Source organism: Sturnus vulgaris, chromosome 2 (assembly GCF_052056855.1).
Source record: "Sturnus vulgaris isolate bStuVul1 chromosome 2, bStuVul1.hap1, whole genome shotgun sequence".
Lineage (NCBI taxonomy): Eukaryota > Metazoa > Chordata > Aves > Passeriformes > Sturnidae > Sturnus > Sturnus vulgaris.
In genome coordinates this window covers 784,183-796,354 of record NC_142244.1, presented here as the reverse complement: position 1 = coordinate 796,354, position 12,172 = coordinate 784,183, and the positions used below count along the sequence as shown (strand labels likewise).

General features: G+C 41.2%; 1 protein-coding gene across 1 annotated transcript; it reads right to left on the bottom strand.

Annotated features, from left to right (window-relative positions):
- Positions 1-2,351: 2,351 nt before the first annotated feature.
- Positions 2,352-11,491, bottom strand: PCNP (PEST proteolytic signal containing nuclear protein). The gene is made up of 5 exons (XM_014885739.2): positions 11,361-11,491; positions 7,739-7,959; positions 5,710-5,784; positions 5,155-5,210; positions 2,352-4,300 (listed from the first exon to the last, which is right to left on the bottom strand). The coding sequence occupies exons 1-5, from the start codon at positions 11,413-11,415 to the stop codon at positions 4,171-4,173; spliced, it is 537 nt and encodes a 178-aa protein (XP_014741225.1). The 5' UTR covers positions 11,416-11,491; the 3' UTR covers positions 2,352-4,170.
- Between the last annotated feature and the right edge of the window lie 681 nt (positions 11,492-12,172).

Sequence of the window (12,172 nt, the reverse complement as noted above, 5' to 3'; positions counted from 1 at the left end):
GAAACAAATTCAGGAACTGAGCCACAGGCCGAGCAGAGGTTTCCAGAGTTCATTCCATGCTACTGCATCAGGAAGTCCATGTTCCGATTACTAGCCACTCCTGCATCCTCCTTACCCAGCCTGAGGGGCAGCTGGCATTGGAGTGTCCAGACCTCAAAAAGCTGCAGAGGTTTGGGCAATAAATCTTGGGCTCCCACCACTGCAGACTGCTAAATGCAAGTTTGCAAATACAAACTAGGCATGCTATGTCCAGAGTTAAAGTGTAACAGTGGATGTTCTGTGCTTTTAATTCCATGGATAACTACAGAGCTACCCCCAGGCAATGGCTCCACATTATTAGACATGAGCAGCTTTCCTAAATAAGCACTATATAAGATGCCAACAGACAACAGTAGATCTTTTTGTTAATGAAACCAGAAGAAATAAGGGATGTGTTAATAGGATAAAGTAAAAAAGCAGGCTGTTAATTATCCAATATTCATGGTGTTCTAGTGAGTCATGCCAGAAACACTGGACAACAAATTCTGGTCAGTTTAGAACATAACCTTTCCTTTTGTAGCTTAAAGGCAGAACTACTCAGCATTCCTCAACTTGTAGTTATATAAGGAATTTTTAAAAAGCAAACTTCTTTGCAGAACACCCTTTAGGGCTACCAAATACACAGACAAAAGCCTTCTTGAAACCCTGTGGCTTCTCCAAACTGATTCATCTTATCTTACAGCAGCCTATAAAGAGTTCTAGTGACACCAGTGAATTCCAATAGTTTAAAACCCATTTGCCTTTTCAGAAACAGAAGTTGCCATTTTCTCGAAAGCTGACTTTTCCTCCCAAGTCTCTTAGGAAAGCCAACTTTAGTAAAGCCACTGCCAACACAGGGAACTCAGTGGAGTCCTGTGAGTTCTGACAAAGGGGTGCTCTATAAACCTGGTAGCCATGGAGATGAAGCTCACCAGGCCTGATGGCAGCTGTGGCTGCTGCCATGGTGCTCCCAAGAGGACTATAGTTGGTTTTGCCACAGTTCAAAGAATACTGGGAACTGGGTCATCTCCGATATGGCACAAGCTGTGAACTGGCACATCTTCCTGCTGATAAAATATTTATTCTGAGAACCTGGACAATGCACCTCCCACTCTTTAAAGGAATAAAATTGGTAAGGGGGTTACACCCAGTACTGCCTGAAACACAGCCAGCAGCAGTTCACCACACTGTTTGGTGGGGCTGTTTTGTTTTGGATTTTTGGGCAGGGACTCTTCTTGCCCTTTGTTCTTTGTTTGGTTTTAGGTTTTTTTGTTTTAATTTTTTTCGGGGGGGCTGTTGGGCCTTTTTATTATTTTAATATAGTTAGATGAGTTTGGACCATTTACAGGTCAGCAGGCTCAGAACAGACGAGCTGCAGGGTAGCACAGAGAAGGTTATTGGGTAACTACTCACATCTTCACCTTATGTCATCAATGTTCTGCAGGCTGCTCAGGTGTCAATTCCTGCTAAGCAAGCATGAGCCCCATGGGATAAAACCACACAAGCTGGCATTTCAACCGCTGACAGGCGCACACTGTGTGCTGTACTAAGCAGTTCAAGGTCTCAGCACATCTCCTGGAAGCACTTCAACATAGCTAAATCACATCGTTTATCATGAGTTTCAGGATTCTTGAACATCCTTAGAAAAAAAAGTGAAACCAACTAACCAAAAATAAATTATACCAAGAACAAAAAAAAAAAAAAAAATAAGGCTCTCTGCATGTAAAAAAGCATGACTACTCTAACAAGAGCCTACAGCTTCAAGTTAATCCCAGCTGACGTTTGCCTTGATGATATTGTTCATATCAGTCAGTTTGTTCTCGCAAGTGTCAGACGTTAAACACCAGTAGACATCTGGGAGTGACAAAATCCAGCCTGTTTGGCACCCAGTCCTGAGGAGACTGATGCCATCCTGATGGATTTCCTCCCATGATGCACAGAGAAGGAACGCTTGCATTGGGTGAGGCAGGATCACTGCTCACCTTCAGCTGAGATTTACAAGTTCCTGCAGTCTCTCACAAGGTCTAGGATTATTTATTGACCATGGAAGTAAGAAGATAAATACAACTTTTCTCTCGCAGTTGCACGGAAGGTATTTCATAGCGTGCATAGCAATTTCCCAAATGACTTTGAAGTACAAGGCAATTCTGGGTATGAACATCTACTTGAGACAAAGATGTGGAAGAAAGTGGAGGTAGGTTAACTAAATCAAGGAATAGATCTCCAAGTCATTCTCTTATTTCAAGTTCTGTTTTGCTTTGTTCCTATACAAGTGATTGATATAGTATGAACCAGCTACTGAGGAGCATGAGAAAACAGCTCGTCACTATGGATTACCACTATCTTAAAAGGATTTATTTAGACAAACATAACTACATGTGATGAAAATAAGTGAGAAGTTTGTCTTGCCTAGTTCAAGTAATGCCCAAATTGGTTTTGAGGTCCTGAAATTCAGTTTTGAAAGTGTGTTTTTTCTTAAATAAACCAAATATTTCCGCTATGGAAGAAAAATAATGTATACATTTTTATGTTAAGTTTATAACAAGGCTTTTAAAAGAAAACAGTTACAGGTATTCAACTGCATCAGACTTCAAAAGAAAAAAGATTACACATACAATACAAAAATACAAAAAAATATTTTTAGAACTTACAAACTCAAAAGTCTAAGTGGTCAGAGCTTTCCTAAAATAATAATAAAAAAATACATTTCAAGATGCACTTTCCTTTCTGCACTTGCAAGTTCAACTTTAGCAAGAAGACAGTTTGAGAGGCAGGATGAAAGCAATTAATGTTATGAATGCTAAAACCATTTTCCAGCTGAAATTAATTTAGTGGCTGACACTACCAGGTATTTGAGTTTAAAAAGAATCTTGTTTGTTTAGGGTAGGGGAGGTGGTGGTGTTGCTGTTGATAATGTTCTGTGTAACCATTTCTGTAAGTGAAATGATTTACAAATACACAATCTAAATTAGACTTAAATTTAGACAGTTATTACTAGTACTGAAATCCTTCAGCACTCTCCGGCATTATGGAAGCTAAGAAATAAACTGACCAGATTCATGTCACTGCTGAAAATCACTGCAAAAGGAAGACAGGCAGAAAAAGGTCAAGTTTTATTTCTGAAGTCAACACTTGTTAGAAACATTAGGACTGCAGATATAGCATCTTTTGACCTGATACTGTCCACTGAGGTCATAGGCATCAAGGCATTTTGTCTTAAATGGCAAGACAGGGAAAGTGCATCTTAGATTTTTCATACTTAAGCAGTGAGTTACCGATTTTTGGTGTGGCTTTTATTCCTTCTAGGCATAGTAAAGAAAAAATATTTCAACCAAAGGTGAAGCTTAAAGTACATTAGCTTGTATTTTTGGTGGTGGCTTTTGTGTACCACTAGGAAATGCTAACAAGCACTACTTAAGGCTAATGATTTAAAAGGAGCACACTGAAAATACTGATTTACCTTTGTAGTGAATATTCTTTACAGACTGTGTCTAATATACAGACAAGGCCCATTTCCTTAGGACAGAACAGGCCACTGAAGGTTACACATCCTACATGAAGTTTTAAACAAAATCAGCTAAGTTACCAGAGCCACTCAGAGCAACGTAATTCCTAGTTTGCAGAGACTTAACAGAAGGCGACTGCAGGGAGAAAAAGAAATCCAGGTTCTTATTATTTCCTGTGTAAGATTATATTCAAATTAATAGTCCAGTAACACTTCTAGCACAAGACAATGCTCACTCTCTTTAGCAGAATTCCTAGGAGTCAACTGCTTCTCCTGTTATGAAGAGGGAGCCAGAAATGAGAATGCAAGAGCATTCAATTTTAAACTGATTAAAGAGACAGTAACCTTTTTCATCCACCTTATTTAATCACTGACAAAAAAAAATTATCTTAAAAAGGTACCACTCCAATTTCTTTATTATCTGTAACCTTTTGAAACTAATCACATGAACTACAAAATTAGCAAATACCTTGAAATCTGTATACAAAACATAAATTACCTCTAATTTCAAACTCATTTATTAGTGTACCACTCAAAGTCTTAAAAAAGTGGCTCCAAAGATAGTCTCATACCATTCTTAAAAAAGGAAACTGTTCCTTTAATGTTACACCCTCCCCCCAAAACACCCAACTTGTAATCCACATCATTTAGTTATTTTCTTGGTCATGGACATTTCCAAGATGAGATTTTATATTTCGTTCCCATAGCTTCTGGTTGTCAGAAAATCCATGCTTTCCTTTATTGAACGAATTTGGTCCTGCTGAGGTTGGTGTATCCCTGTGAAAAGTAAAACAAGAGCAGTTGAGCAAGCCAGCTGTCCACCCCAGAAACTACCACACATTTCCTTCTGTTACATCAGGAGCCCTCACTATTAGCAACTGTAAGTTGGCCACAGAACTGGTCTGTACACAGTATGTCAAAACAGAGTGATGAGATGGGGCAGGAGAGGAGGTGGCAGTGGAATTAACTGCTGCCAGCTATGCAGATTAAGAAATTGAGGATCCAAATTTGCTACTGGAGAAAGAAGAAAAACCACCAAACTAGAGAACTTCCAGAGTGACTGACTTTCAAAGCAGTCTATCATGGTAACCACCTCTGAAATACAGATTTTTAAAATTCATCCCTCCTCTGAAAAGGTCCCTACTTATTTTAGGACTGCTCCCCTACCGTCTCAAATCTGCAGCAAGCAGAAGAATTACATGATTTATTGCAAAGTAAACAAGCAATTATTTGTCTTTCTGAGAGATGATTCTTATCTTTTTCTTGCACATGAGTTTAAAAACGTGATCAGACTACCTACTTCAAGGCAAGTTATAAAAAAGAGAACCAGAAAAATATAAAGTAGAGACAAGCAGGAATTCTTACTTATTACATTTACAAGAAAAAAAAAGAGCTTCTATTTAACCAAGGCTCAATTTCTTCATCAAAAAAGGTAAATAAGATTCAAAGTTCAAATACAAATGTACTACTTTTAACCTGATGACACATTTGAAAATCTTGTTTCTGGAGAAATGCTTCTTTAACCTATTCTACCTCCTTGTATCCTCAAACCATCCTCAAGATGTGCCCAGAGCTGGCGAGGTATTTGGCACACACACCCTTCTCCAAAGCACAGCTCAAAGCTGCCCTACCTTCCGATGTTCTTCATGCGCATCTTGGCTTCAGGGGGCATTTCCTCTGGTTCACTCTGCAGGGACAAAGGAGGTCAGAGCTTGCCTTTGAACACTTCACATGCTTGACAAGGTAAAGGCTGGGCTACAAAGTCCTTCAAAGGCTGGACTACAGCCCTACAGGACAGCAAAGTGACTTTGGACACAGTGGAGGTCCTACATGGTTACAGAACAAAATACAAATTCCTTTGTTCAAATCTATGAAAGAAGGAGCAATCACATGACAACAAAATATTCAGCAAACCAGAAGCACAACTTTCCTTTGCCTCTAATAGAGCCTAGAGAAAGCAAGCATTAATTCAAATGATGTTGTGCATCTTAATTTCAGGGAGAAGTTATCAACATTTTAATGACTTCTTGAACCAATACAGAGCTATTGTTTACTCTTAATCAGAGTCTAAAGAGATGCTTCTGTGTTGAAAATTCCTGATATTTACGTTAAGAACCATAAATAACCCACTCTCTCTGCCTATCACAGCAATGGTATTTTGTGTTGATCACTGGCTTATTACTCACATCTTCATCTTCGTTGAAAGCTGCGGCTACAGAAAGGGTTTTTGGAGCCAGGGTTGGAACAGGCTCTTTAGGCTTCTGGAAAAGACAAAATGCACAAGTAACATAAGCTTACTAACTCAAAAAAGCTACCCTTGACTTTTAAAGTATTTTGGTAAAATTAAGTTAAACATCTTCACTGAAATGGGCAACTGGGGGAAAATTTCTTGGCTGAAACAAGCACATAAAGGATTCTCTAATGATAAAGGAAAATGACTGCTCATTTTTGTGTGATCACTCTGAGAAGCAAGCTGAGCCCTCTCATATTACAACTCCCCATATGCAGGTCTTAACTTTCTAGCACACTGCAGGGGTACTCAGCCATTGGTGAACTACATGAACAATTAAAACAGAACCCGAATAACTTGTGTTATTCAAAATTTTACTGTGTCACTATTTCCATTATTCTTCTGGGATATTCTTATCCATCAATGTCAGAAAAAAAATGAATATGTTTATTTTCTTCTACTTTAACAACATGACAGCTTTCTTGCTTAAAACAATTCAATGCTTTTAAATGACTATCAGTATCTATCACACAGTCCAATGAACATAAAGCTCCTTTAAAGAGTATTTATTATATTTACAACTTGTTTTTCCTCTATTTAAAGTTTAGGAAGCTGTCAAACTCACAACTGTTACATGTAATACAATACTGGTACCAAAAGCTACTTCAACACCACTAAGGAAAAACCAAGTTACTAGTAACAGATTGCTACTATACTACTAAATCAATCCTCTACAGTGCTTTCTCCATTTTGCCTTTACTGGCAATTCTTTAATACACACTCCTAGAAGTTGGTACTGCAGCAGAACCCTTACGCAACTGCCTACAGCTGTTCTTTACTGATACTGCAAAACATATAAATACCACACCATTTTTAAAGCATCTATGCCCAAGGAACGGGGAATGTACTAGGGGAGTAAACATGACTGAAAAGAAACAGGGTAAATTCAGCACTGTTCCATCTGGTGCACTGTCAGTCACCCACTAAATTCAGTGAACCAGAAATCCTGAGCCAAATTTATTTCCACTTTGGACATGAGAAACTGAAGCATGCTAGAAGCTCAGAGAAGGAAGCCTTGCCTATTTTTCCGAAGCCTGAGCTGACCTGACTACATTTATACCCTAGAATGCTGCCAGCACACATTTCCCATCTCAAAATAAGAGCACACCCATTCAATCCTTTGCAGGTCTGTAAAATGCTGGCACTGTGAGTGCAAGGCTTTCACAATTAGAGTTTGAATTTGGTGCAGACAACTACTCACAATGTATCTACCACAGTGATAGGTGGGAAATGTAAATGAACTGTATTAAACAGACAGGCAAGCCCCTGGCTTGTCCTTGCCCTAGCCAGAGGAGGACTACTCTGGAAGTACAGAGAGTCATCAGATTCCCATCTGAACAAGCACAAGGATACCTTGTGCTGGACAATCAAGGGGATCAGAATTCTTCAAAACCTACGTAACACAGCCTCATCTCTTGCATTTAACACAAATAAATCATACTGACCTTGCAAAGAACAGGCAAAGTCATGGAAATACGCTACGATTCCCCATGCTAAAATAAGAACTTTGGAGTGGATGACAACCTATTAACCCACCTAGATGCTTCCTTACAGCTTTAAGCAATCTATGCAATGAAGCTCCCAGCACTCATTTCAAAGTAGCCTGAACAGCTTAACAAGTCTGCTCATTTCCCTCAGGAAATTATTGCAGACTTATAAAATCTCATTACAAGATTATTCTGTATGTTCAAAGATCTACAGTTCATTTCAATCAAGTCTTATGATTCCTGAGACTACTGACCTGCTGTTATTAATCACCTTGAAGTACTTACACATGCACGACTAGCTGGCCCTGCAATGCCTGTTAAAACTTTATCCAAGTTACCCTCATGGGAATTCAAGGTTTCCTTCTGCAAGGAAGCCTCCACAAAGTACTTCCCTTTTCCCTCAGTTTCCATAAAATTAAAAGCCCTCAGTAAACTTACATTTGCTCCCAGTTTGATGGATATTGCAGATGCCTTCTTTGTAGTCTGACTGCCTATGGAAAATCCAAACTTGGACATTTTGGCAGGAGCAGGCTTTGTGGTGAAGTCTTCAGCTTCTTCATTAGCTGCCCGTTTCTCTGCGCTGCGACTCGAACTTTCTCCTCCATTACTGGAAGAAACAGTCTTAGTTTTCACAGGTTTTTCTGCCTCTTCTTCAGGTCCTGGTGAAGTCGAAACAACTTACCAAGATGAGCTACTTTTACTGAGCAGATTGAAGGGAGCAGCAACCTCAAAAAGCATTATACTTTGGGTGCAATAGGTAAGATGTTTTTAGTGACAGCAGTTTCCACCAATGTATATTTAGTGGATAGCAAAACACAAAGAGGAGAAGAAACTGCAAGCACTCCACTACTTGTAAAGAACTTCTTGTATGAGCCAGGAAAACAATCTTGAAGCACCATCTCTTTATTTAGTATGGAAGTCAAAGTTCATGTAGTAAATTAAATGTAGATGACTAAATCTCTTAAAGTTTTTAAGTTGCCACAGATAAGCTTTCACAATTGGAATCCCAATTCCAAATCTAGAGTAGATAATCTAAGTTAAAATTAATTCTACTAAATTTCTACAAAACCATGTCCATGGCAGTCTCTAGGCTTGTCTGGCACACCTCTAAAATCATGGGAGTGACTACAGTGAGGCCGGCTGTCTCAATCATGTTTCAAGTCACTGCTTGTCCGCATCTCATCTGTAATAAATCTGCCAAGCTCTGCTTGAGGAAGGAATCAGCACTAAAAAACATATATATAGATTTCATCTTTTCTGGTTTTGTATAGTCATGGAAAACATAGCAGCTGAACAGTGATCCACAGCGAAAAAACATTCAAGTAACACTTCCATTCCTATAAAATCAGCTTCTTCAGCTACACCAAGAGACAAAGGCGTCCTTGGAAAACTCATACTGAACAGAGTAAATGCTTCAGCACAAAGACACTTCCCTGCTGCTGCAATAAGCAAACCACTGCAGTAGCAGAAGGGGGGAAAGACCAACACACATTAAGGAATGGACAGGGAAGTGCTCACAGTAGCAGTTTAAAACAACTGGAGCTAGCACAAGTTCCTCATCACACCAAATGGAGAACAGCACCTTCCATGCACAGCAAATTCCAACCATCAGGGCATAAAGCTCTTTGTACTGCTAATGCCAAAAGCTACTACGTAAGGTGAAGCAATGGGAGAGAAGAAAGTCTGAACTGGGGGTCAACAAGATTGCAGCTCTGAGAAAGGAAAAAAAAAAAAAAGCAAACAACATCAGGAGAGAGAAAAACTAGGGACTCAATCTATATATATATTTCTCTGCTATTTCCCAAATCATAAATAGCAGAATATACCACTTCTACCCAGCCTTCCAGGTATCAAGATAAAAAGTGATTGAAACCAGAACAGATTTATCATTCACCTTCAGAAATATGGCAGATCACAAAAGAAATTGTAGCTTTAGTCAGTTTCACTGTTTTTTAAAATTTTTAAACTAGAAATTTGATCCAGAAAATATAGATATAAAAATGAAAAACAAAGGAGGAAAGAGAAACAAACAAAATTTAAACAAGTGACCTTGGGTGCTGGAAGCTGTCTTAGCACAATTTACCACACAGCAGTCTGCAGAGACTATGATAGCATCCACAGCTAGTCAATGAAATCAAATTAAACATAATGTTCCAAGTCCAGCCTCAGTACACTAGAGACTGTGATTCAAGGGTAAGTAGAAGATTCACTAGCCTTAAAAATGCTGGAAGCATAGGGCTAAGTCTTCTTTTTCGTCACATAACAAAATCCATAGCAGCCCAAAATTCAGGGCACAGGGAACCAATCCAGGTTCCTAGACTAGTGCTAGCTTGAAGGTTATTATACTACTTCTTACAGCTTACTTATTTTTAAGTGCAAATTCTCAAATACTGCTAAGCACAAGGTGAAGCCTAATACAATCTACCCACATCTGCTTTCTTCTCACCAAATCCTAAAGAGCATCTTTCTCAGAATTAGTTCCTATCACCAGTGCATTCTGAGCATTATTTCTACAGGGCTGGGCAAAGGATGAACTCCAGACTGCTGAAAGAAACGCTTGATAAGAGAGTTGTAAGGGGTACAGGACAATTGGGGAAGGTGGGGAGAGAGTCCTCGTGCTGCTTGATTTCTGCAGGAAACAGAAATGCAGATATATTAACCATTAAACAGGTCTCTACTATCTCCCATGCCAGTCCATATATATATATATTCCAAGATATCAAGGCTGCTTTATTATTTCCTTCACCTACAGAAAGCACCAGTACTATTTCCAATCTACATTGGCTAATGCCCTTTCCATGGATTGCAGACATAAAAAGTTGTCCTACTTCACAGCTAAGTTTTACTCCTATGTATCAACAAACCACAGCAGTGGACAACTTCCACTGTCCAGGTGGCTGAAGTGACAAGAGTGACAGTGCCAGCTGCACAGCATTTCAGGATCTCTTGTCCCTGGGAGTGCGACCACTGGGGCACGTGGCAAAAAAACCAGTCACAATTAAGTTAACTTTAATATAAGCCCCACTATCTTGGCAAAAGCTAAAGACTTGAAATTGCTTTCAAAAATCCTTAGGGACCAATTATTCTTCCTTAGGGCAAAGGTATTCATTCAGATCATGTTTCAGCACACAGAACAGTACCCAAGACAGTATGAATTACTGATGTACTGATGCTGTCCAGTTACTTTATTACTAATGCAAAGAACCATCCAATACCACCACCAAAAAGCCACCAAAGCCCAACAGAGAACCAAGAGTCAAGGAACTACCTGAAATCAACACTGTTCAAATGTCAGCGATTATGAGAAATGCCATTCACTGTTGGAGGCTATCCTGATCGGTTTACAAGGCTGACTTAATTTTTCAACAGATCTTAAAAATGCCCTCTGCCTACAGATATACTGAAACAAAAAAAAAAATCTCACCAAAACCCAACAAAAACAAAAAAAGAAACACATCAAGAAAGAAAAGCTTTATCGTTGCAAAATCACTGTCCTCTCAACTTTAAGAGACGAAAGAAGAAAAAAACCATACAATTAAAATTTTCGAACCAAATAGTGCAGAAGTGACAGGAATGTCCAGTCAAAATACAAATACTATATGACAAACAGCAAACTGATTGTTTCCAAGCAAAAAGAAAAACCAAATGCTTAAAACAGCAATTAAAGAATATTCACTGCACCCATTTATAAAAAAGGTACCATAACTGCTGAAAGTTAATTTTAAGGCTCTGTCTCCATCCTTGCAGACAGCAACAGTCGCATTTCTCTCAGAACACGGCGTAAGCACTCCGTGTATTTTTACGAGAGAGGAATAGCGCATTTGCATGGACAAGGAGAAGCTGGTGTATTTCACAAAAACGCCTGTAAAGCTGAGCGCAGCAGGTCCGACTCGGCCTCTCCTCCAGCGCAGCCCCCTCAGGCCCAGGCCACCCACTCTCCCCGCAGGGCCGGGCACCGCACGGCCGGGTGAGGCATACTTGCACCCCCCCACTCCCGCTGGACCAGCCCGCACCCCGTTCCCACCCCACAGCTCCGCGGCGAGAGGCGCTACATGTTCACCTCCTGCGGGCTGCGGCCGCTTCGCCTTCTCCCCCTCAGCTCTGCCGTCCGCCATTTTCCCCCGCCTCCTCCACCGCCTCACGCGCTGCGCACGCGCGCCGCTCGGGCCCGCCCCGCCAGGCCCCGCTCGCGGCCAGGCCGGCCCCGCCCCTGCGGCGCGCGGGGATGGCGCGGCGAGAGCGGCGCGGCGCGAGCAGCGGGGACAACGGGAGCGCGCTCGGAGCACCGGGAGCGCGCCGGGGAGAGCGGGAGCGCGCCGAGCGGCGCCATTCTGACGCTCGTCCGGAGCCGCTGCACACGTGGGAATGGCTTCCATCCCCTCCCCTGGGGAAAGCAGGGGGGATCAGAGTCACCCTCCGGCGCTCCCGGCATTGCACCCTGACATTCTGCGTCACGGAGGTGCGAAGGAACCACGTCCGCTGCTGCGCCTTCCTCAGTGCGCATGGCTTAACGATTACCTTCCATGATTCACAGATATGATTGCTCCATTGCCTCCTCGGTATGTGTAAATATCTAAAGTGTGTGGAGGTGGTGCGTCAAGAAGGATCCAGGCTCTTCTCGGTGGTGCCAAGCAATGGGACAAGAGGCAATGGGCAGAAACTGATGCACAGAAGTTCCACCTGAACATGAGGAAGAAGTTCTTTACTGTACAAATCACCAAGCACTGAACAGGTTGTCCAGAGAAGTTGTGATGTCTCCCTCACTGGAGGTACTCAAGAACAATCCAGACGCAACCCTGTGCCATGTGCTCGGCGATGACCCTGCTTGATTTGGGAGGTTGGATCAGATGGTCCATTGTGGCCCTTTCTAAC